The sequence below is a fragment of the Protopterus annectens genome, chromosome 2.part2 (genome assembly GCF_019279795.1).
Source record: "Protopterus annectens isolate FY-2018-M chromosome 2.part2, PAN1.0, whole genome shotgun sequence".
NCBI classification, from domain to species: Eukaryota; Metazoa; Chordata; order Ceratodontiformes; family Protopteridae; genus Protopterus; species Protopterus annectens.
In genome coordinates, this window is record NC_056730.1 from 60,394,928 (window position 1) to 60,418,855 (window position 23,928).

General features: G+C 40.8%; 1 protein-coding gene across 1 annotated transcript in view; it reads right to left on the reverse strand.

Annotated features, from left to right (window-relative positions):
• The window catches only part of LOC122795920 (microtubule-associated serine/threonine-protein kinase 4-like), an 809,687-nt gene that overhangs the window by 25,233 nt on the left and 760,526 nt on the right, over positions 1-23,928 (reverse strand). The window contains exons 21-23 of the mRNA XM_044064403.1: positions 3,672-3,863; positions 2,468-2,694; positions 1,226-1,348 (exon numbers count right to left, since the gene is read on the reverse strand). Coding sequence (XP_043920338.1) covers positions 1,226-1,348; positions 2,468-2,694; positions 3,672-3,863 — 542 coding nt within the window. The remainder of the gene's footprint in view (positions 1-1,225; positions 1,349-2,467; positions 2,695-3,671; positions 3,864-23,928) is intronic.

Below are 23,928 nucleotides of genomic sequence, written 5' to 3' on the forward strand. Positions count from 1 at the left end.
ACTTTAGCATTTACCATCTCTCTCAATATTTTTAACATGTTTTATTGAATTATCACTTAAAACGCAAACATACATTTATATAAAAGAAAATACAGCATGTTAACATGTTCACAGTTACAGACATTCTGCATCACATGCATACAATCATCATCAAGCCAGCATTACATAACTTGTTCAATTCCTGCCTTCCCTTACACCTCACTCCTCCAAAAAAATATTCTATATGTATTGTTCCAACAATTTCCATTTTTCTATGCAACTTCCTCTTATCCTTTTCTAAAGATCCTACGTCCATTTATTTTTACTCACTATGTCAAATACAGTTGGTTTAGACTCTGATTTCCATTTTCTAGTAATTGCTTTCTTGGCAGCCACCAGAAATAAACTTAGCAAGGCCTTAATATGTCTAGGCAATTCAGATTCTGTGTGCCAGCTTCCAAGAATCATTTCCTTAGTTACAGGCCATTTGCTCAACCAATATTTTTGACACTCTGTTGGGACTTTTTTAAATCTGCCAACTCATTACACTCCCAAAACATATATTCCCAGTTACCTCCTTCTTCTCTATCACACTTCAAACATTTACCATCTACCTGAGAAAAAAATTCTTTGGAGTCTGGTTGGAGTACAAAAATACCTATACAAACACTTCTAAACAAAAATCCTAAATCGTCTAGACTGTTGCATATTTGAGGGCTATACATATGTCCTTCCACTGCTTCCTTGTGAAGTGTTAATCCAATCTCTCTTCCCATTTTTTTTCTAACCTCCTCTGAGTGATTCCTGTATTTATCATTCAATATTTATATGCTCTACTATCTCTCTTTTTAATAACAGCTTCTGTTCTAGATTAAACTAAAAACTCTACAGGAGCAGGTCTTTCACTTAGGATTCCCCATTCCCTTTCTCTTTACTTATACTCTGATATCAGTTGTTGATAGGGAAGGCAACTCTCTTACCATTTTATGTTGTCATAAGCATATACAATCTAGGTACAAAATGTAATTTTCTTGATACTGTTTTGAATATATAACTTCATATTCCTGTAGTTTTAACTAGAAATCAAACGTTAAAGCCATATTAAGGATGTATAGAGCTGTTTCTAAATTAACTCTGTGGGCTTCTATAACACCAGAAAATGGTGGGAATATGAAAAGGAGTTTCTGAGCTTTAAGCAAAGACCCACCCACTGTGGGACACTGTTTTGAGGACAAATAAAAGTTACCTTCAAGAGCAGTTCCACCACTTCAGTATGCACAAGCCCGTGCACCGGCTCTCCGTTAACATGAGTAATGAGGTCACCCGCTTTTAGCCCTGCCTGATGAGCTGAACTTCCTTCTTCTACATTCTGCAGAAAAGAACAAATTAACATTTCTATGAAGAATATAGTTAATTCTTGTATATCCTTATCCAGCCACTCTACTTTAAACATGAAATAAAAATTGCAACAATCAAAATACTACTAGCACTTTATATTCACAATCCTTGTAATAAATAAGAGCTGCACATCTGCCTGCTTTTTACCTCTCTTCCCCAAACCTAGGAACCAGCTCTGAACAACACAAAGGCTGCTTTCTGATTCCCCACAATTCTGGCAAAACAGAATTCACAGAGGTATGCAACAGCCAGGTGAATGATAATTTGCACTTGGCAGTAAGGTGCACTGCATGAAATAAGTGAATGCAGATAGAGCTCCACTTCCCCTGTTATGCCACCAACTCAGAGGTGATTATATTAGATTTTGGGGGTGCAGCTTCCAGAACTGAAGGAGGTGTGGAAAGGTTCATCACTGACAGAAATAATTTATCAAAAGCTGCAGAAATAAAACTTCCTTTAACACAGATTTTGATTAAACGTCCTTTAAGATACTGACACAGAATCCTTCCAAAACAAACACCGTTTTAAAGTTGATATATCAAATTAGCTATTTATATTTAAGTAATAAAATATTAAAAGCAGATAGATAAATGTTCGATGTACACAAAAAAAAAAATCGTATAATTATGATTCTGTGACATATCAATTACTGTTTTGGAGAAACTTTCTTTCAAATGTAGTTTTAGTGTTCAACTGCAAAAGTACTGTACCATGGAGAGAAGGTTTATGCTGCCAGCTACAAAATGGATAATGGGTTAAAATAATAATACCCAAGATGGCTGGATAACGTAGTCAATCATTCAGTCAAGGAATCATTTTCTAATTTAAAAACCCAGTAGACATGCCTCCTTTCTATCGACCCATAAAACTAATACACTGTCAAATCACATTCCCTAACAGGATGTTAAAAGAATTATTTTACAAGGTATTTTAAAAGATTCAAGAAAACATACTGTCAAGCTGGACAGTACAGTCACCAAATTACCATTAAATATAATGATTTAGTCCTGAATGAGAAATTAGAGAAACATAGTAGTTTTTGTATATAAAGTCTAACCCAAAGATAGAAGAAAAAGGCTGTGATTCTTACCCAAACCATGTGGTGGACTGTGTAAACATCACTGTCTCCTGCATACACTCGGATGGCTCTCAGTGTAAAACCAAACTTTTTCCCTGAGCTTTGAATGATTATAGGTTGCCAGGGACTGACTGCACTCATGGAAGAGTCCCGGCTAGGAGATGAATCTCTCGATGAAGGGTTTGAAGAGGCAGAATGAGGGGACATAGGGCTGCCCAATGGAGAAACACCAAAAAGATCTTAAAAAAAAAGGTTAAATTCTAGTTACAAATTATAATGGCAACATGTGTATAACTGGTTACTAGAATTACTGCAATTGTTTTACTATGCTTCTATAATTCCAAGTGTCTTATCAGCCTTTGGAGAATGCAAGCTAAGGTACAATATTCATTGTCAGTATAAACAGTTAATTAGACATCTTTTGTTAAAAACTGTAAATGATATAGTTTTTCATTACTAAAATATTCTGACAAAATTATATGATAATGAAAACACTTCACGCTCTGCATCTACCATTCTACTATCTTTAAAAAATACTGCATGCCTTCCAAGTGCTGATATACATAAAAACTTTCTCTGCACCAGGCTGTATGTGGTGCTTTGGTAAACACATTGTTTCTGACATTACTTATTAAAGAAGGGAATGAAATTTAATAATAGGGATACTCCAGAAACAGGATTACAAATCTCAGAAAATGAAGGCTTCAAACCATTGCAATAGTATTGCCCCCAGTGAAGGGGAGCGTGGGTAGGTGGTGACAAGTACACTTTGCCAACTGTTTTTACCCTAAGACTCAACTTTGCACACTGACACCAAACAGCACTGGTACTAAACTACTATCATGCTACAGACTGTTAAAATGTGCTTGACCAGTAATTCAGGGCAGATATGCAGAGATATGCTACTGGGGTGGGAGTGCAGCTTCCAAAATGGAAGGAGGTGTGGAAAGGTTTATCACTGAAAGAAATAATTTATTAAAATCTGCAGAAATCAAACTTCCTTTAACTAACATAAAGATCAAGTGCACAAAACAAAAGGGGAAAGGTATCAGGACGATACATATTTTACACTCTCACAACCTACAGAAAGGACTAAGTAAATTCTGGTATAAGTACAGCAACAGCAGTCTACAGCAAGCCAGTCATGCTCAGAGTCTGATAAGTACTGATAAAAAATCACATTAACAGCATGGAAATCCAATCTTTGCAACGTTACCTCCAGGAATCATGAGAGACAGGGCACTGGCAGATGCTGATTTAGGAAGCTTCCCAGTCACTCTCTGCTTCTCAGTGGATTCTAATCTCTGACGAGCCACATGGGAGACAGGATCACTAGCTGGCTTTGAAGAACTGTCTGTGCAGTCCACACTTGCACTAAGCTGATCCAGGTGTTCTGAAAAACTACCAACTGCATGTATAGAAAAAAAAAAGCAAATCTGAATTAAACAAATGGAATTAGAAAATAATAGAAACTGTATCATTTAGATCAACACAGCTCAACGTATTAAAAACTCAACTTTTACTACACTGTTTTACCATACAGCACCTTTACACAAAAGATGAAATTCAAACAGGCAAATGTTAAAAGCTGGGGAATATTTATGTTGTTATATTTATGTATTTAATTAATTAATTCCATTAGGCCAATGGCCTCCTTTCAGTTGACAATGAAGATGGTACTCATACTTGTGCTGGACATTTGGCCAGGGCACTGGAGAACTTCCCCTACTGTTTTCAATAAGTGCAGCAGGATGATTTACATCTATGTGAGCTACCACCAGTTCAGACAGATGGGACTTTAGTTTAACATCTCATCGAAAGGGCAGATCAGACAATAAAATACATTTCAATATCTAGATGAAACAGAAACCACTGAAGTACTAAAACTTTAGTAATTTAACAGAAAGCAATTCATAATAAAAAAAGAATATGGGAAACTATTTGGCTAGTCCAATTCAAATCTGCAAGGCATGTGCAACATGCATTTCAGACTGCTAATATTTTCATTTCTAGTCATGCCTATGGCCTCATATAATGTTCATACTCATTATCTTGGCATAGAGTAGCATTTTCTTACTGTACATAATGTGACAATTTCAATGCTAGTAAAGTGTAGCTCAGACCATTTTATTTAATTTAACTTGGTATTGTGAAAATTAGACATGACAGCTATGTGCCTTTTTCCTAGATAAAAGTGACAGTTGAGAGAAAAAAAAGAAAATTATACATTACTGATGAAATTTTAACAGTGATTCTGAAATGTATACTTAAAAGTAAAGCAAGAATGACTCGGCAGGCAGCACATAATGTTCCATGAATTGTTAACAATGGTACTAGTTAGGTAATGACTTACTCAAACAGACTTTTAAACCCATATACTACTCTTAAAAATCAGTTTTACTATACTACACATATAAACTAAAACTCCATATACATTTTATGAAGCCATGTAAATACAAACAGAGACACAAACATTTTCCAAGAACATGCCACAGAAAATGGAGTAAACAGAAAATCTGTACTCTTAAAGGCAGAAATGAAGTTTGGCAACAAACTAAGTTGTCCCGGGACATCTTCATAGAGGGATTTGGTTAATATTAGGGGGAGTTAAGTGGGTTGGGGAGGTGAAAGGGTTAAGTGGAGGCAGGGATAGTTGGGTTAAGCAATCACATTTTGGTGTGAAACATGCTAAGGCAAGCCATCGTCCGACAACCTTTAGGTATTTTGGATAACAGGTATGAATTGGTATGAATTGGTTTGAATGGGGCATGCTAGTACTGATGGAGTGATTTTTTTCCCCCCTATGTGTTTTTGTGAGCGCTGACTGGGGAGGTCGGGGTGTGATGAATGCTTCTGGTTTGTGTGAGTGGGGTGTGGGTTGCTTGTACACTTTGGTTGGGCATTTTGGCGGAGGAGTTTGTGAGGGAGTTGTAGACTCTGTGAGGTTCTCATTTTTGGGGTTTGATTATGCTATTCTTGTGGGGCATCTCGCTGATAATGGTCTTGGGCTTTGGCTGCTTTGGTGTACAGTTTAGTTGGGCTGGGTGTAGCATGTCTTTGTGGGTTTGTTTCATGCTGTGGCTATTTTTGGGTTGGTGTGAGACCATTTATAGAAAGAAAAAATAAATAAATAAATAAAAACATCTGTCACATTGATGGTGTGGGCAGTGAATGGTTCGTTGTGATGGGGAGCGGTTTTCCAGCATTCAGAGGTGTGTCTGGGGCTGTGGGATGCCCATGGTTGTTGGCTGTAGTGCGGCCATATTAGTGGCGGGCTGTTTGGTATTGAATGGCCTTGGATTGTTGGCTGTGGCGTCACCGTTCAGTCTAGTTTTGGGCTTTTGTAGCCACTTATTCTCAGTATGTTTGGATTTGCCTCGTGGATGCTTCAAAAAGGATGGACGTTTTTGCTGTCGCTGGCATGGTCGGAGGATGTGGAGATTCATAGCATTTCTTCTGCTAGTGCATTTCTACAGAGGCCACAAGGGTCTTTTCGCGGGCTTGGAGTTATGTTTTCAACAGGGTGCACTGTGTGCATGCGTGGCATGCAGATATGTCTCACATCGATTTCTAATCTTTCCAGAGGTAGCTTCTGGTAAACTGGCTGCAAATATATAAAAAAAAATAGTTATTCTGCTTCAGAGGTACGAGTCAGTTAAGTCCGGTTGCGTCAAACTAATGGTTCGCTTTCTCTTGACAATTTGTTCTGTGCCCTTCTGTGTTGTGTGTTTACATCGTAACCTGACAATTGCAGTGTTGTTCCTTGTCCCCTTTGCATGGGGCATCGTGGCCGGTTCGGGTTTCGATATTTTCTACAGGTGACCATCTATGTCTTGCAGCCATCGGCAGATGGATGGTGGTTGGGATGGGTGTTGCTTTGGGGAGGATCAGGCTTCCCAACAGGTATGCATTTGTGCAGGTTTGCATTTTCGTTGGTACGTTCAGTTGAGAAGTTGAAGTTTGTTTTTTTTCCTGTGTGGGGGGCGGGAGTGCACCACAGCTTTGTCCAGATTCTCGTTGATTACCACGGCTTGTCTGTGTGCTCGTTGGTTGCCAGTTGATCACACAGGTGCTAATTCTATGAAACTGGAAGCTTGCAGGCATTGTATACAGGCCTACACATTTGGATATTCGACATGCTGTCCAGGTTCACACTTGAGGATGGAGTTTTGAAGGGACATGGCTTAACAGGTGAAGGCGCGGCACTTGCCAGGTCTGTCCATGGAATCAGGCAGATTTGAGGCCAAAGCAGTGTGTTGCCTGTTGGCAGGATTGCTGTTCGGGGTTTTGTTTCATGTATCGTCACTGGCACGTTGATGTTTCCTTGATTAATATGGGAGGAGTCTGTGTCTTGCCAGCAAACTTTGGTGAAGTTTGGGGAACAACTGAAGGCACTTTGAATCCCAGTGAATTGGTTGCTGGGCTTTGAAGTTGTCAGAGCATTGCAGTCAGATCTGGGAACCCTGATTTATGTATGTGTCTTCAAGTTAACTGTAGGTTCATTCTAATCCTACTATCCTACTATTAAATAGGAGAAAATATGGGTGTGGTATATCCTACGGAACTGTAATTATTCACTGAGTCACATCTTCTCAAGATCTCATATGTCAAATGTGAAGCACTATCTAGTTGCATGTTATAAATATATGGCAATAGCAATATGAGAGAAGTGAATTCAATTAATGCAGAGTAATTGGCATTGCAGCTTTCCTGCACTTTTGATGTGGGAGCACCATACCTCTCAACTATCCAGATTTTAGCAGAAGGTCCACATTCTTACCTCATATTTCTAGTCTATTCCTCATAAAAGTTATAGCTTTCCTGCAAATCACGGAGATGATCCGAGGATTGAAATCACTACATAATGACAAATATTTGAGTTTCAGACTTCAAATCCTTCAGGAAATGTATGTTGAAACAAACTTTATTACTCTAGCAGCATTTTGAGTTTATAAGAGCAATATTTAAGATCTGTCCCTGTTTTGAGCCTTTGCCCCCACCCCATTTTGACAGGCTTTGTCCAGATTTCTTGCAATAAGAGGTTGAGACGTATAGAGGGGCACATCTCATTCTTTGAATATATAAATTCTATGGCCAGCCATTCTCAGCATAAAAGGAACAAGTCTTTCCTAAAAAAAAAAAAAAAAAAAAAAAAATCAGCTTGTCTGTTTACTCTGACTTGATGCAATCACAGAGATGATATAATAAGAGATTAGCCTCCTAAGGACACAGCCTTGAGCAGATGGGGTGTCACGAGTTCTCTTAAGTCAGTCAATGTGGTGGCTGCACTCTTCGTCATGCAAGATCTTTGCTTCTGTATGGCCATTTTGCGGTGGCTCTAATCAGGGTATGACTTATGGCTATAGAAAGGGGATGGTGCAGTATGGAGATTCATAATTGTGGGTAGTTTTGTCATCTGTTGTCCCTTCTACAGCCTCAGCAGTTCTCTGTTAAGCATACGGCACGCCAGTCCAGCAGGGAGGCATTTGATTATGGCTGTTTCGTCATAAATGTGTGGCGGTGTTGCAATCATTCCTGAGTTGGCAGGATAGTTTGTCTTTGCAGATGTCTTGAAAGGTGCGTAATGTCTTTTAGATGATTTACATGTCTCTTCTTTCTTACAGATGGGTTTATTTTTTGGAACGCTGCTGCTATAATTTGGAAATGGGTATAAGGTACAGCCTTCTCTTTACATATTAGAGGATTGACGCTTGTCCTTTTCTTTGTAGATGGTGTGCCAAGTACCAGTGGGGGCGATACACAAGGACTTCACAGATGATGGAAGCAGTGGTGAGCAAAGAGGTTACACATGGGGAGCACAGGGTGACATCAGTTATGGACTGAAATTGCTGAAGGACAGAAGGCATCATGCAGTCGTTTGGAAAGGGGAACTAAAAGGTAACGTTTGATAGGACGGATGTTTTGCCACCAGAATGGGGCACAAGGTGGGTCCAAGTAATCACCTTATTAAGGTATATTAGAGCTCTGTGTTCAATTAGTGAGAGCTGATTATTGCATTGGTATAGGGGGCAAGTAAGGAAGAGGTAGGTGGGGGACCAAAGGGGAAACAGTAGGGAATGGTTTGTGGGGAGTGTGGGGATGAGTAGAGTCACAACATTCATAGGAGCACAGGACTTATTAGGCTAAAGCCCTATGGCTCTTGTCAATTTTGTGAGTAGAGTTTTAAGAAGCATGGTAGGTAGGCAGTTGGTGGGGTAGTTTTAAAACTGGGTGCGTTGTTACAGGGGAGTAAGACAGTTTAAAGGAGGCTTGGTTGCAGGATAAGGCTGTGGTAGGACAGGTCTTAATTTCCTACTAATGGTATAGGTAATATAAGGAAAGGCCAGGGCCAAACAGGGGTTAAGAATGGTTCGGTAATGAGCAAATTGGGGGTGTTTATGGCAGGGTATTAAGTTGCTGAGCATAGGTGGGTTTTCGGGAACTAGGTCAAGGGGTGCTAGTTTTTGCTAGCTAAGGTAGGACATTAAAGTTGGAATTAGACTGTTACTTACGGTAATGGAGTTGTTGCACATATAGAACTGGGTAGTGGGTGGGTTATGGTGATATGCTACGGTTAAACAGGGTTTTGGGTGAGAGACTTGCTACTAGTTGTTTGACTGGGTGCCGTCTTGCATGCAAGGGGTTATAGGTTGTGGTTTTGTTGTGGTTATAGGCTGCAATGCATTCAGGTTGAGCCATGATTTCAGCTTTGAAGGCAGAGGGCTAAAAGGGTATGTGTTCTTTTGGTGTGGATGTTCCGGTGTTACAACAGGGTCATGGTAATCCTACTTTTAACTTCATTAGGGTGTGTTTCAGTGATGGCATGGATTGGAGTTTATGACGGGATTCTAAGATGCTTTTGCAGATGATGGGTACACCAAATGATGTTTGCCTTGACCCTTCCCTTTATGGGAAGTGGATTGAACAATTATGGGTAGAAGGGAGGGGGAACAGCCTGGTCAGGCTGGTTAGCAAAGAAGAGGGATAGGCTTGCCCTCTTCAGTTCCCCCTCTGATGTCTGGATGTTCATTTCAAGGATCTGGGGAAAGGAAATGAGTAGTTGGAGGGAGCTTGCTGAATAAATAAACAAGCTGAAGTAAGGATGATGCTTATTTGGTGGAAGGTAATTCAATGGATGGTGCATGAAGTGATTTGGGATGCTGCTTCATAAATAAAGTAAGTGAGCAGAGGTATGGACCCTGCTTGTTGGGCAGGGTGAGTAGTTACGCTGCCCTGATTAACATTGAAGTGAGATGGGATGCTGCTTCATAAGTAAAGTAAGTGAGTAGAGGTATGGACGCTGCTTACTGGGGCAGGGTGAGTAGGTACACTGCCCTGATTAACATTACAAGGATGTTATGCTGTATTTAGAATCAATTATATCATGAGCAGTTGTAATTTATAAAGTTGGTGATCAAAGCTATGTTATGGAAATTTAATAAAGGTCGTCAAATGTAATTTGGTGTGATGTGTGTTATTGATGGGGACCAGGACAAATGAAGTTTGGCAACAAACTAAGTTGTCCCGGGACATCTTCACAGGGGGATTTGCTTAATATTAGGGGGAATTAAGTGGGTTGGGGAGGTGAAAGGGTTAAGTGGAGGCAGGGATAGTTGGGAGGAAATGAAATAATGATGGGGTGGGGCTTAAGAGGATTAGTCTAGTGTAGTTGGGTTAAGCAATCACATTTTGGTGTGAACTTGCTACCCACCCACCTTCCCTCTTTTTGTTGGTAGAGAGTAGGATTTTTTATCAGTGGGAGAGGCGGAGAAGAGGGATAGGCTTGTCCTCTTCTGTTCCCCTTCTGATGTCTGGATGTTCATTTCAAGGATCTGGGGAAAGAAAATGAGTAGTTGGAGGAAGCTTGCTGAATAGATAAGCAAGCTGAGGTAAGGATGGTGCTTATTTGGTGGAAGGTAATTCAATGGATTGTGCATGAAGTGACTTGGGATACTTCTTCATAAGTAAAGTAAGCAAGCAGAGGTATGGACCCTGCTTGTTTGGCAGGGTAAGTAGTTACACTGCTCTGATTAACATTGAAGTGAGATGGGACACTGCTTCATACGTAAAGTAAGTGAGTAGAAGTATGGATGCTGCTTACTGGGGCAGGGTGAATAGGTACACTGCCCTGATTAACATTACAAGGATGTTATGCTGTATTTAGAATCAATTATATCATGAACAGTTGTAATTAATAAAGTTGGTGATCAAAGCTATGTTATGGAAATTTAATAAAGGCTGTCAAACGTCATTTGGTGTGATGTGTATTAATGAAGGGGACTGGGACAACATATAGTTTTCAACTTGCTATTGTTATCAACAATGCAAATTAAAAAAATGTTCTGTACATATTAGCGTATTAACTGCAAGTTCACTTAAATTCATAATGTGTAATTGCTTTTATTTTCCAGCTATGGCAAATGCATTAACAGGACAGAAGGAACAAAGGCAAAGTTGACATACTGAGACATTTATTAATGTAGTTCAACTAATGATGACTGTATATTACTGGACTTGCTGACTTGAGCACGTCTGTTGCACATTATTTAAGAACAGAGCCCATATGTCATAAAATCCCTTGAAGAAAGACATGATAGATTAAAACAAGTGACCAATCAAAGAAACTGGGCAGGAGACAAATAGGAGTACAAAGTCAGTTGACACAGGTGCTTGCATTACTGTTAAAATTTAATTGCTTGCATCACTGCTAAAATTTACAAGTACAACTTGTTTGCACGTGACACACACAAACACACACACACACACACACACACACACACACACAAAACACTCCCTCTCATGGCAGGATGACAACGAATATTTTGATTCTGCATGAAAGCACAGATGGAGATAACAAAAAACACAATTCAAACAGACATTGTGGCTATAAATGAAGGCACGGTCTTCCAATGAAACTATATGTTGTTTATGGAAACAGTTAATTTATTTTCATACCTGATACATATATGTTCATGAAACATGTTACATTAAGGTTCTGGAGTCTTACTTCATACCATTTTAAAAACAATCTACTGAAATGTTTAGTGCAACTACATATACATTATGGGAAATTTGAAATGTGAGACAAAATGGAAAAATCCTTGCTAGATGTACATTTCTGTTAAAGACAAACTACATTTTCAAAGGTGAGTAGCTTGGTTCAGGTTTAGAAAACTCATACTAGGTGACTTCAACTACCTCTCCTTCAATTGGGAAAACTACTCATGCACCAATACACTGACCCAATACTTCCTGAAATTCATCAATTCCAATGCCCTGGACCAGCTCATTCTTACCCCTACTAGAGGAAGCAACATCCTTGACCTGGTTATTACTAATATGGGCAACCATTGCTCTGCACCAATAGTCAATTCCTCCCTGGTTATATCTGACCCAAACTAATCACCATGGAAATCCACATCTCACCCACACCACCTACAAAAGTAACCACCATGAAAAACTTCTCCAAAGTTGCCTTTAAGCACTTAAAAACAGAGGTGGCTAACTTCACGGCACCCATGTCAATGGAAAATAGATGCATGACTGCAGAATCAGTATGAATACGTACATAAATGCATGGAACTAGCCATACCCAAAAGAACCAAGACGCTCTCCTTCAAAAAATGGAAGCCAATCTGGTGGTACCCTGCCATTAATAAACTCTACAACAGAAGGAAGAAACTGTTGTAGAAAAAGGTGAAGTCTCAAGACTAGAAAACTCCTTTATTTGCCTCAACAAAAAGTTAAGATCCCTCATCAAAACCTCTAAACCCAGCTAGGAAGGTAGAATTGTGGTAGACACTAAAAACAACCACAAAGCCTTCTATCATTTTATCATAAATCTCCACGGCAATGCCCAGGTTTGCTCTGAGTTACTGCACAGTGGTACCTTCTATACTGAGCCAACAGATATTGCCAACATACTGGCTGACAAATGCAGTGCCAACTTTACCCCCCCCCAAAGGACCAATCACAACACCAGAGGAACGCCAGGCACCCAGCATTACTTCAGCATAGGTTAAGCTGCATTGTCCAAGGACAAGAATACAGCTTCCATGGGACCTGACAATATCCCGGGATGTGTTCTACATGAACTACAAAGTGAACTGGCACAACACCTGTGTGCACTGTTCAATCACAGCATCACCTCAGGCTTTGTCCTTATAAAATGGCGCATTGCTACAGTCATCGCTCTCCATAAAGGGGGAGCAACTACAGACCCTGGGAATTATCGTCCCCATTAGTCTGACAAGTCTGAAATGTAAGGCTATGGAGTGCATCATCATGGACCTAAGTAACAAGGATATAAGGAATCTCCAAACACTGGATCCCACGGAATTTGGTTTTGTGAAGGGTAGATCATGCTTGCTCAACCTGGTTGACTTCTTTGAGTCAGTAACCAGGGCTGTGGATGAGGGCAAGGCAGTTCATACAACCTACCTCAATCTGGTCAAGGCCTTTGATACCATTCCCCACTCAGGAATTATTGATAAGCCCACCAAACTAGGTATCACCCCTTATATCACAAGGTGGATTACAAACTGGCTCACAGATAGAACCCACAGTGTGAAAGTAGCAGACTCCATGTCAGAATGCCGACCAGTCACAAGTGGTCTCTCACGGGGATCGGTCCTGAGTTCTCTCCTGTTCGGCATCTACTTCTCAGAAGTCCAGGCCAACATAGAGGTACTCTGGCTGACCAAGTTCACAGACAACTGCAAGCTAGGAACCATTATTAACTCCCCAAGTGATGTAGAAATCCTACTGAAAGGCCTCACTGAGACCAATGACTGGTGTAGAAACCATGGTCTTAAGCATAATGTCAAAAAATCCATCGTCATCCCCTTTGAGAAAAACTCAGTTCCCACTAATTATCACATCGATGGGAGCCCACTGAACACTGAAGGCATTATAAGAGATCTGGGGACACAGGTTGACTGCAACCTCTCCTTCGACCACCACATGACCACTGTGGTCAGAAATTCCTTCTATGTGGCACATCTCATTACCAAGGGTTTTGCATCCAGGAAGAAAGAGGTGATCAACTCTCTCTCTACTCTTCCCTCATTAGGCCAATCATACAGTATAATGCCCCATTTGGTATGTACCTCACTAGACACATGCAACAGCTGGATAGGCCACAAAAGTACCTCACAAAGAGGATCTTAGGCCTTAAATACATGTCATACATGGACAGACTCAAAAAACTCCAGCTATTCTTTGTCTCATATCGTCTGCTAAGAGGCGATCTCTGCTTGACTTACAAAGTCATATCTGACCCAGCTCTGTTAGAAATGCTGCATCTAAAGAAATCCCAATTCCTCTGCACCACACACTACAGAGACCTCAACCTCATTACCACAATCAACAGAACATGCTGGAGGGACAAGTTCATAACCCAGAGACTGCCCATGCTCTGGAATAGACTTCCTATACATGTCAAGCAGAACACCTCAATGGCCGTCTTCAAGAGAAATCTTGATGAGTGTATGGGAAATAGAAAGTTCTCCCCAGGGATCACTCCAGTGACTCTACTTGACAGAGGCACTGGGAACTAACATCGGGCAGCACGATGCCAGGGCACTTCTATGGGCTACGCTTGTAAAGGCTCCAGGGGCCATTAGACTAGTACACACCTATGATGGAATACATTTGGAAATAAGGTAAGGACCTGCCTGCTAAACAACCAGCTAATTACAACACCTATATCAGTGCTTAGGAGGAGTCCCTCAGAGGACTGCTGCAAACTTTTCTGAGCCATGACTGAAGACAGCATCAGAAGTCCGGGTAACAGTAAACACAAAGAATCACAATCAGCATTAGATCGTCATTTCTGCAGTAGTTAGGCTTAATGCTACCCCTATGCTATTCACAGAATCACACAGAATCACACAGACAGATGTGCACCAGATCCTCATCCAGAGTACTTAAACCAGCAGGAATGATGACATGTCATGGGCATATCTTTTTAAGTGAGTGCATGTTAAGATTTGAAGTAAATTATGGGCTCAAAATGTAAGGAAGTCAATAAGATGGAGTCTAATGCTCTTATGCACAACAATTAGCTACATTTTCAATAATGGAGAAATGATGATGCAAGCTATGTTCTTGTCTGGCTCAAACTTGTAGACTGACAGATAAATGATAACACAGCTCACCAACACAGGAATTAATTTGCAAAACCCATCCAACTGTATAACTCTCTACAACTGCACAACTTTCTTGAAAATGGGGTGCAGAAAAAAGAAATGTTACAAACAAACCTTGGGCAGAGAGAAGATTATTGGATTTTGTTAGGGGATCCAGTGCAAACTGGTTTGAGATGAGATAGTAGAAAAGACCTTATGTTTTTGCAGAGAAGACTTACTTCTGTCATAACAGGGCTTCTACATACTGGCGTAAGCTAGTTCTGCCTGCATAATGACTTTTTAGGTGAATTCCCTACTAGATATTACTAAAAAAATGTAAAAAGAATAAAAACTTGAAGTTGCTAAAAATAATAAATGAACCTAAAAATTATCTTAACTTATATTAGGAACCACGTCCAAAAATCGACTGAACTAATCCCTAATAATATCACACATTCCAATGTCAACGATATAGCCAATACATTACAAGACTAATTTAGTACTAACTTCACTTCACCTATCCCCCATTGCTGGCCCACAAAAAATTATTTCTCATAAAATCTCCTTGGAACAAGTCTTAAACTTGTATCAAATGTCAAAAATAATACTTTCATGGGACCGGACCTCATCAGTACCAAGTATGCACTATCCAAGACTCGACTCTACTCCTCAGCCTCATCCTCTCTATAGAGTTTGAGCCCGATGCCTGGAGGAAAGCTGTGGTGATTCTTTTACACAACAATGGCCTCTCTGCAAACTTATGCGACTAAAGGCCCGTCAGCCTCACCAGCCTTATATGCGAAGTTATGGAACACATCCTAACAAAACTCCTTTATGCAGACATAGGCAACTTAACTCAGACCCTAATCAGTTTTTTTTTTTTGAATGTGAAGGTCCTGTCTTTGAAAAAGTTACAGAAGCTGTAGACAGCAGCCACTTTTTCACACTGCTTAAGCCAAGGCTTGTGACACTATCCCTAAGGCTGGTATTACTGAAATATTAGCCACACATTTGCTGGATTGCAAATTAGATGACCAACAAATACCAGATTGTGAAAGCTGTTGGTACCTTGTGTAAAAATAAAACTGTAACAAGATGGGTGCTAGAGGCATGACTGCTGGGACATTTCCTTTTTGGGCATTTATTTTGCTGCCATCCAAGCCAATACTACAGAATTGTGGTTGACCAATCTTGCTGATGACTTCAAGCTGGGCACTTTTATACTTTCATTTGCTGATACTAAACAGTTCCAACAAGGGCTGCAACGTTTACATACCCAGTGTACTGAAAACAGTCGCAAGCTAAATGCAAAAAAAGGTGCAGTGTACTGGCATCCTGTAAAAATCCTCATACCTTATATAAGCGGGACTCTTCAGACATGGCCTTGAGACCTAATTTATATTGGCAACTCTCTCTTATTCAATCATGATGTTTCCACCACAGTCAAGAAACACTTCTGTCTGGTGAAGTTAATTTTCAAAGAATATCTTCAAGCTCCAAAGAAGTCATTCTACAACTGTGCTCTTCCCTTATTGGCACGTCACTGAATACAAAGCCTCCCTTGTTGTGTATAAATCCAAGTATACCGCTTACTTGGAAAAGACCCCAAAAGAGTTTTGACCAACAGATTTAAAGGCCTTAAATATTTAACTATCCTGATAAACTTGCACAACTCTTCTTATTTTCATTCACCTACTGCCTTCTCAGAGTTGACCAGTTTTTCATTTTTTGAGCCAAAAAATACCCAATTCTACAAGACCTATTTCTTTGCAAAATCAGTGGTTCTGCAAGCACATGCACTAGAGACCTAAATTTATACTGAAAAATAAACAAGACTTGTGGGAGGGATAAATTCCTAAAAAAAGTTATCATTACAGAACAAACAGGGTTCCATTTTGGCTACCTTTAAGTCTAGACATTAAAGAATGGATGGTTATACCCAAACCTATGCTAGGTTTATCATGCATTCTTGTTCAGTTTGTGAGATAAGTACTATTAAGTGATCAAAGGGATGGCAGGAAGTTTTGTGTGTGTCTATTTAATGTGTATATGGCTGGACATCTAATGAACAATGTTCATTTGCCTGGTATTGTTTATATGATCTGATGATAATTATGTCAATCAATGATGCAAACAAAAGTCCACTACACAAAACTGCAGTATAGTACAGCACAGCAAGTAAAGATTATGAATTACCAATGTAGTTGGTGACACAAACCTAAGTTTTATTTTTTCAGTCTTTATTTTTAGATTATTTTAGCCCTGCTGTCTGCTAATCATAAGCTCACACAATGACCCAAATGGTCCACAAGGGAATGGCTTGCCTAGTGAAGGATGTCATCATCCAAGCAACTAACAGGATTCTTTGCTTAGCCCTAGCCAGTTATATCCTATGCCAGCAGCTGGTCACTGCTGCAATACCAGCACTGCCTGGCACGTGCATACTCATTATGACCAAAATGTTGCTGACAAAGCTTGCTGTGGCACCCAGCCTCCACTGGGTTGAATACAGCAGTAAGCCTAGCTGCGTCTATCACCAAAGAGTGGGTAAGTCTGTGTTGGATGCTCCCTCTCACAATCCTCTAATAGCTCTTCCAGTGCCTGGCCACTACTCACTCAAAGGTCATTGGGTAATAGACAGTGCTTCATCATCCTTCACCATAGAGCTGATTTGTTCCTTCAACCTTTATTAATACATCATACAGCTCTGAATAAGTCATGTGCCTTGTGCAGTCCACCTAAATTTCTCCAGTAGAAAGGTATTCATATATAGTTGGGCTCTATGGATAGCAAGCAAATAAAAATATAGTTAAGTCATGCTATATATTCTGCTGCTTACAAACCCTAGAAACTCTTCAAAGAGAGAAATAAAGCAGACGCACCCATTCAAGAGGAGCTATTCTGAACAGGATGTGTGTGTGTGTGAATATTAGTACAGATACTTGCAGATTACTACAAGGTTCAGATAACGGACATGGAGAAAAGCTCCAGGCTGCAATGCCAAAAATGATTTTCTATTTTTTATCCACACTGTTTGACAACTATCAACCCTTCCATGATTATATCAGACAATGCATTACTTCTGATGTGAAAAACAATCACAGTAGCTCATCATCCTGGCAGCAGTCTGGGTTTTCTGCTTAGACCTAAACCTTTGGTCCTTTGTAAAAGCCTGATGGTCACACCTCTGTGATCTAATGTCTAATCCATCCATTTATAAACAGATCATAACTACAATGTGCAGTACTTAGTGGATCGTGTACAGCCATAGCCCTTAATCTGCCGACTACATCTTTCAGTCTCTGTTGAGAGTTAACAATACAGTGAGCTGGCCTCATAAATTAAAATGGTTATTTTCAATAAATATATGGCTATAATTAAATATCTTAAAATCTTTGTATTCATTGACCACCTTCCTCTTACTTAGTTTAACATAGAGATATGCTGAATATTCCCAGTACACCCTGGAAAAACTGGAAGAATATATATTAGTGCAGGGCCACTCTATTGCCTGTATCTGTAGGGGCAATGTTTCCTGCTGTAATGATTCATTGCAATTGACTGACCCCCCCCCTTGTTCCTAGTGACCCCATGTGTGGCCATTCATCCTCTGGGCTATCCTCTTGTAGTGCCAAAGAGAAGGAAAATCCACTGAGTCTAAAAAAATATAAATGCCTGCCTTCAATATTTCCATCCATACAGTGACCTCTCTAGAGTGAAAACTGCAATGTCTCACTATACAGAGAGTTTATCCCAAATTTCTTCGCAGGAGCTCTTGGGTCTGACTGTAATCATTTTCAGAGTGAAAGGACAGCACCATCATAATGCAATGAGGAAAGGGGAGCTCTTGCACCTAGTCTCTCTCAGAGGATAGCCAAGTGGATGAACAGTCATACAGTGGGTCACCAAGGGTTTTACGATATTTAATTATAGTCATATATTTATTGAAAGCAACCATTTCAATTTATTTAGTAAGGGTTTTACATTTGTTCCTTCTTTCCATTATGATATTGCACATCTACTTGTGAATTTTAAGTTGTCTACTATGAAACTTAATTTAAAAGTCATATTTCATGGCTTTTCCAATTCACTCACATGCAATGAAAAGTTTGTGCGTGCCAGTATTTTTAACCCTCCCTTGCATTCTATTCTGCTGCTATGGGAAAAATATTTTGACAAGGATTTAAGAAACATACTTCAACAGCCATGGTTTAAGCATGTTAGTAGTTTAAAGAAAGAAGCAGCAATGCTTATGCATGAATTAATTAGCAACCATGAGTTAAGAATAATGAAACCTGACCGAGGGGGGTGGGGGTGGGCATGATGGATCAAACTGACTATTTGTCCAGAATGTATGAGCTTTTAAACAATGAATTCCCATATAGTAGAACTTCAAGAAATGAGATTCATGTTGCTTATTATAAAATTGATTTGTTATTAAAAGACCTTTTTGGACCAGGATGCCAATAACTAAAGCCTTTATACGTTTCTAAATGTTGACCTATATAGTTGTTTTTCTTTCGGCTTTTCCCGGTTAGGGGTAGCCACAGCGGAACTCTGGTCCACTAATGATTGGCAGTAGATTTTTACGGTGCCGAGGTGCCAGCTCGACGCCCAACTTTCAATGAAGGCACACCCATTTACGCATGTCTTTCGAATGCCACTTGACCGTGGGGAGGACATACAAACTCCACACAGAAGGTGCTCCAGCCGAGAATCGAATGTGATTCCGGCAATTTTCAGCATGCCTAAAGTTCATAAACCAGATGATCCTCCTTTATGTCACACTGTTTTGGCTGCTGGATCTAATACCCATCCTTTAGCCGTCTATATTTATGGTATTTAAAAAAAAAAAAAAAAGAACTATGTATATATTTTGCATGGTTCATGGGATTTTTTTTAAGTCATATGAAGAGGAGTTCTACAATGATGATGGTTTATTGGTCACTGTTGATGTTGTCAACCTTTTTTCTTGTATACCAAACATCCTTTATCTTGAGTGGCTTAGACAGGCTTGTGCAAGTTTTGCAGATACCCGATCTAGGAATGTTAACATTCTAACAGAGCTAATGGAATAAATTCTTTACAATAATTTCCTCTACTTTGAAAGTGAATATATTAGACAGATATCTGGGGTAGTGATGGGAGCAGCTTGTGCCCCCACATATGCAAATAAAATTCTTTGGTACTGGGAGCAGAACTTGTTTTTTAAATCTAACTTCATGGGTCTTATTGCCACCTATTTCCACTTTTTGGATGATATATTTATTGTATGGAAAGGTAGTGTAACAGACCTAGAAAGATTTATAGATTTTTTTTTAAATGCATCAACAGTTTTTAGGTTCATAGGTAGGTACTAGGCTATCTGCCCGAAGGCATTTATAAGCCTAGCCAGAATGCATTGGCTTTCGCCGCCCCCTTAGATTAGTTCCCTGTGCCTCTGTCCAGCAGAACCATTGAAGTGATCCCTGGGGTAAACTTTCTGTTTCCCTTCCACTCGTCAAGGTCTCTCTTGAAGAGGGTTAGCGAGGAGCTCTGCCTAATGTAGATTGGAATCCTGTTCTGGAGCATGGGAAATCTCTGGGACAGGAATCTATCCCTCCAGCACGTCCTATTTATTGTTGTGGTGAGGTTTAGATCCCTGGAGCGTGTGGCTCGAGGAGATATGGTTTTCTTTAGGTGGAGCATGTCCATCAATTCTGGGTTGGACATGGCCTTGCATGCCAGGCAGAGATCACCTCTGAGTAGACAGAATGCAACCTAGTACAGCTGGAGTTTCTTCAGTTGAGCTGCATACAGCAAATGCTTGAGGCCAGTGATCCTCTTGGTGAGGTACATCTGTGGTCTTTCCAGTTGTTGCAGGTGTCTTGTAAGATATATCCCAAATGGGGCATTGTACTCTATGATGGGTCTGATGAGTGATGCATAGAGGGGCCCAATGACCTCTTTCAATCTGGATGCAAACCCTTTTGTGATTAGGTGGGCCACATAGAAGGATTTTCTAACCACTTTGGCAATGTGATTATCAAAGGAGAGGTTACTATCTACTTGGGTCCCCAGATCCCTTATTATGTCTTCTGTATTTAGGGGGCGACCACCTATGTGGTAGTTTGTGGGTACTTTGTTTTTTCCAAAGGGGATGACTATGCACTTTTTGGCATTTAGCTTGAGGCCATGGTTTTGACACCAGGTATCTGTCTCAGTGAGACCCTTTTGGAGGATGTCTGTGTCAGCTGGAGAGTCAATTATAGCCCCTAGTTTGCAGTCGTCTGTGAACTTGGTCAGCCATAGTCCTCCTGTGCTTGTCTGTACCTCTGAGAAGTATATACTGAACAGGAGGGGTCCTAGGACTGAGCCCTGGGGAAAGCCACTTGTAACCGGTTTAGAGTCAGACCTAGCTCCTGCAACTCTTACCATGTGGGTTCTGTCCATGAGCCAGTTAGCAACCCATCTCATGATGTAGGGGTTTATGTTCAGGCTGGTGAACTTGTCTATAATACCTGAATGGGGAATGGTGTTGAAGGCCTTTGCAAGGTCTAGGTAGGCTGTGTGGACCACCTTTCACTCGTCTATAGCCTTGATAACTGTTCTCAAAGAAGTCCACCAGGTTTAGGAGGCAGGATCTGCCCTTAACAAAACAAAACTGGGTAGGGTCCAGTGTTTGGAGGTTTCCAATGTCTCTGTTAATGAGATCCATGATGATGCGCTCCATAGCATTGCAGACCAAGCTGGTCAGGCTTATAGGGTGATAGTTCCCAGGGTCCGTTGTGGCTCCACCTTTGTGGAGTGGAATAACTGTTGCTGTGCGCCACTCTGTGGGCACTTAGCCTGTGGAGAGGCTGAGTTTAAACAGTGTGTTTAGGTGAGGGGTTAGTTCATCTTTGAGCTCATGTAGGATGCTGCCTGGGACACCGTCCTGTCCCACTGATGCTGTGTTTCTGGCTTTGGAGAGGGCTGTTTTAACCTAAGTGTCTGTGATTTCAGGGGCACTACATTCTTCTTGTATAGTTATGGGCCCTTTTGGGGATGAGAGGGGAGTGAAGTTTGCACTGAACCTGTCTGCCAGGATGTTGGCTATATTGGTCTGTTCAGTGTATTTTGTGCCATTCTGCACTAACTCCAAGCAGGTCTGAGAATTGCCACTTAGATTCTTGACATAGCTAAAGAATGCCTTGTGGTTATCTTTGGAGTCCATGGCAATTTTTCTTTCGATGCTAGCCTTGGATGAGTTTGAGGGAACTTAGTTTCTTGCTGATACTGCTCAGAGATGTCTTCACTTCTTGGGATTTTACTCTTTTCTGTACTAGTTTCCTCCTTATATTGTATAGCTTGTTTATAGCAGGGGTCCACCAGACTGGTTTCCTTTTCTTGGGGGAGTGAGTCTTGGTTTTGTTTGGGATAGCACGATCCATGCTTTCTTGTAGGTGCCCATACAGTGAATTAGTAAAGGCTTTTGCAGCTTGGACAGCATTATCCTTTAGCATGGGGGCTTTGAAACTTCCCACCTCGGTCTTAAGTAACGTGAAGCTTGCTTTTGAAAAATCTTTCACGGTGGTTTCTTTGACTGGGGGTGGTGGCAGAATGTGGATATCCAGAGTTATTAGTTTACGGTCAGATCTAACCAGTGAGGGGTTGACCTCCGGTGTGGAACACCAGTCGCCCATGTTGGTGATGACCAGGTCCAATATGTTGTCACCTCTGCTGGGGGTGTTGACCACTTCATCCAGGGCATTTCAGTTTATAAATTATAGGAAATGTTGGGCAAGGGAGTTTGTACTTGAGTAGTTCTCCCAGTTAATGTTTGGGTAATTGAAATCACCCGATATCAGGGTGTTTGATAGGACCTTTATGTTTCCCAGTGTTTCCAGGAATGTGGAGTAGGGGTCCTGGGACATGGTGGGTGATCTGTAGCAAGCTATAATTTGAATAGCAGTTTTGTCCAATGTTAGTTGAACGTGGATGATCTCTGAAGAATCATGCTGTGCCACTAACCTGGAGATGTGGGTATTCTTGATGAATATGGATACTCTCCCGCCTTTTGTATTTTGGTCCAGGTTTTGTGGTCGAAATTTATGGTATGTGTTGTAGCCTGGTAGTGCTGGGGTGCTCTCTGGAGCCTTAAACCAGGTTTCTGTTACTGCACACATATCCATTTTCTCCATAGTGAGGAGTGCGTGCATTTTGAGGTTTAGACTTCTGGCACTGAGTAGCATTACCCTCAGTTTTTTGTTACATGTGCTATTTACAGCGGTGGGTTTGTCTTTTCAGCCTTGCCTAAAAAAGGCACTATGGGGGTGGCAAGAGCCTTGGCTAGTATTCAAAAGCCTACGGGTGACAGGTGCAAGCCATCTCTAGCGGAGCAGCGTGGCTTGTCGAGCATGTCATCCCAGACTGACAGACACTGGATCCCCTTTGAATGACACCAGAAGCTTAGCCAATTTTTGAAATTGATATTTTTTTCTTTATACCGTGGTATCATTCTTGGTGAGGGCAGGATGCTACTCAAGGTCAGGGTCATACCGGCCTGGGCTACGAGATCAGAGAGCTCCTCCATGTCTCTTTTCATGTAGTCCAGGGAGATATGGTTCAGGTCATTCACACCAACATGGACAATGACAGAGTCATATTTGTACTTGTTCTTGAGTGCTTGTGTTATGTGGCTGATCCTGGTACCCAACAGGCAGCTAACAGTAACCTTCTCCTTGTTCAGCCTAGTGAGTGGGACATCAGTGTGCCTGACTATAGAGTCACCTATTACTAGTGTGTTGGGTATGTTATTTTGCCTTAAGGGCTGTGATTGTGTGGCACACTGGTTTTGTGAAGTATGTGTTTCATGGTTTGTGTTGGGGGGTGGAGGTTGTTTGGATGTCGACTTTGGAGGTCTCTGTTGCTTCTGCAGATTTTTATTTAGAGCCTCCGAGTACGTTTTTGTGTATTTATGTGTGTTTTTTGCCAGTGCTGGTTTCATAGGTCTATATGAGACTGGTTGTGTGAAGCAAGTAATTCCTTTCTCCTCTTGACTGCCTGGTCCAGTCTTGGGTTGAGAGAACTTAGCCTCCAGTTTGGCTGTATAATTGCATCTCTTGCATGTATTAGTGTTTGGTGGAAGGAGGAGAGGGTTGTCTGTGTACATGAGGCAATTGTAACATTGCCTCAAAATGCCCAGATTCACCAGTTGGACTGGAGAGTAAACCTGAAACTGCCCTTTGGACATGCCTGGATAGGTATAGTGAACTGTTTTACTGATTGGCTGTTAAGGTCGAATAGAGACCCTTGTCCTTCTCTACAGTGTAGGAGGGTCTAGTGCTAAGGTTTATTAGTGCTTGCTATGAGTTTTGAGCAAGT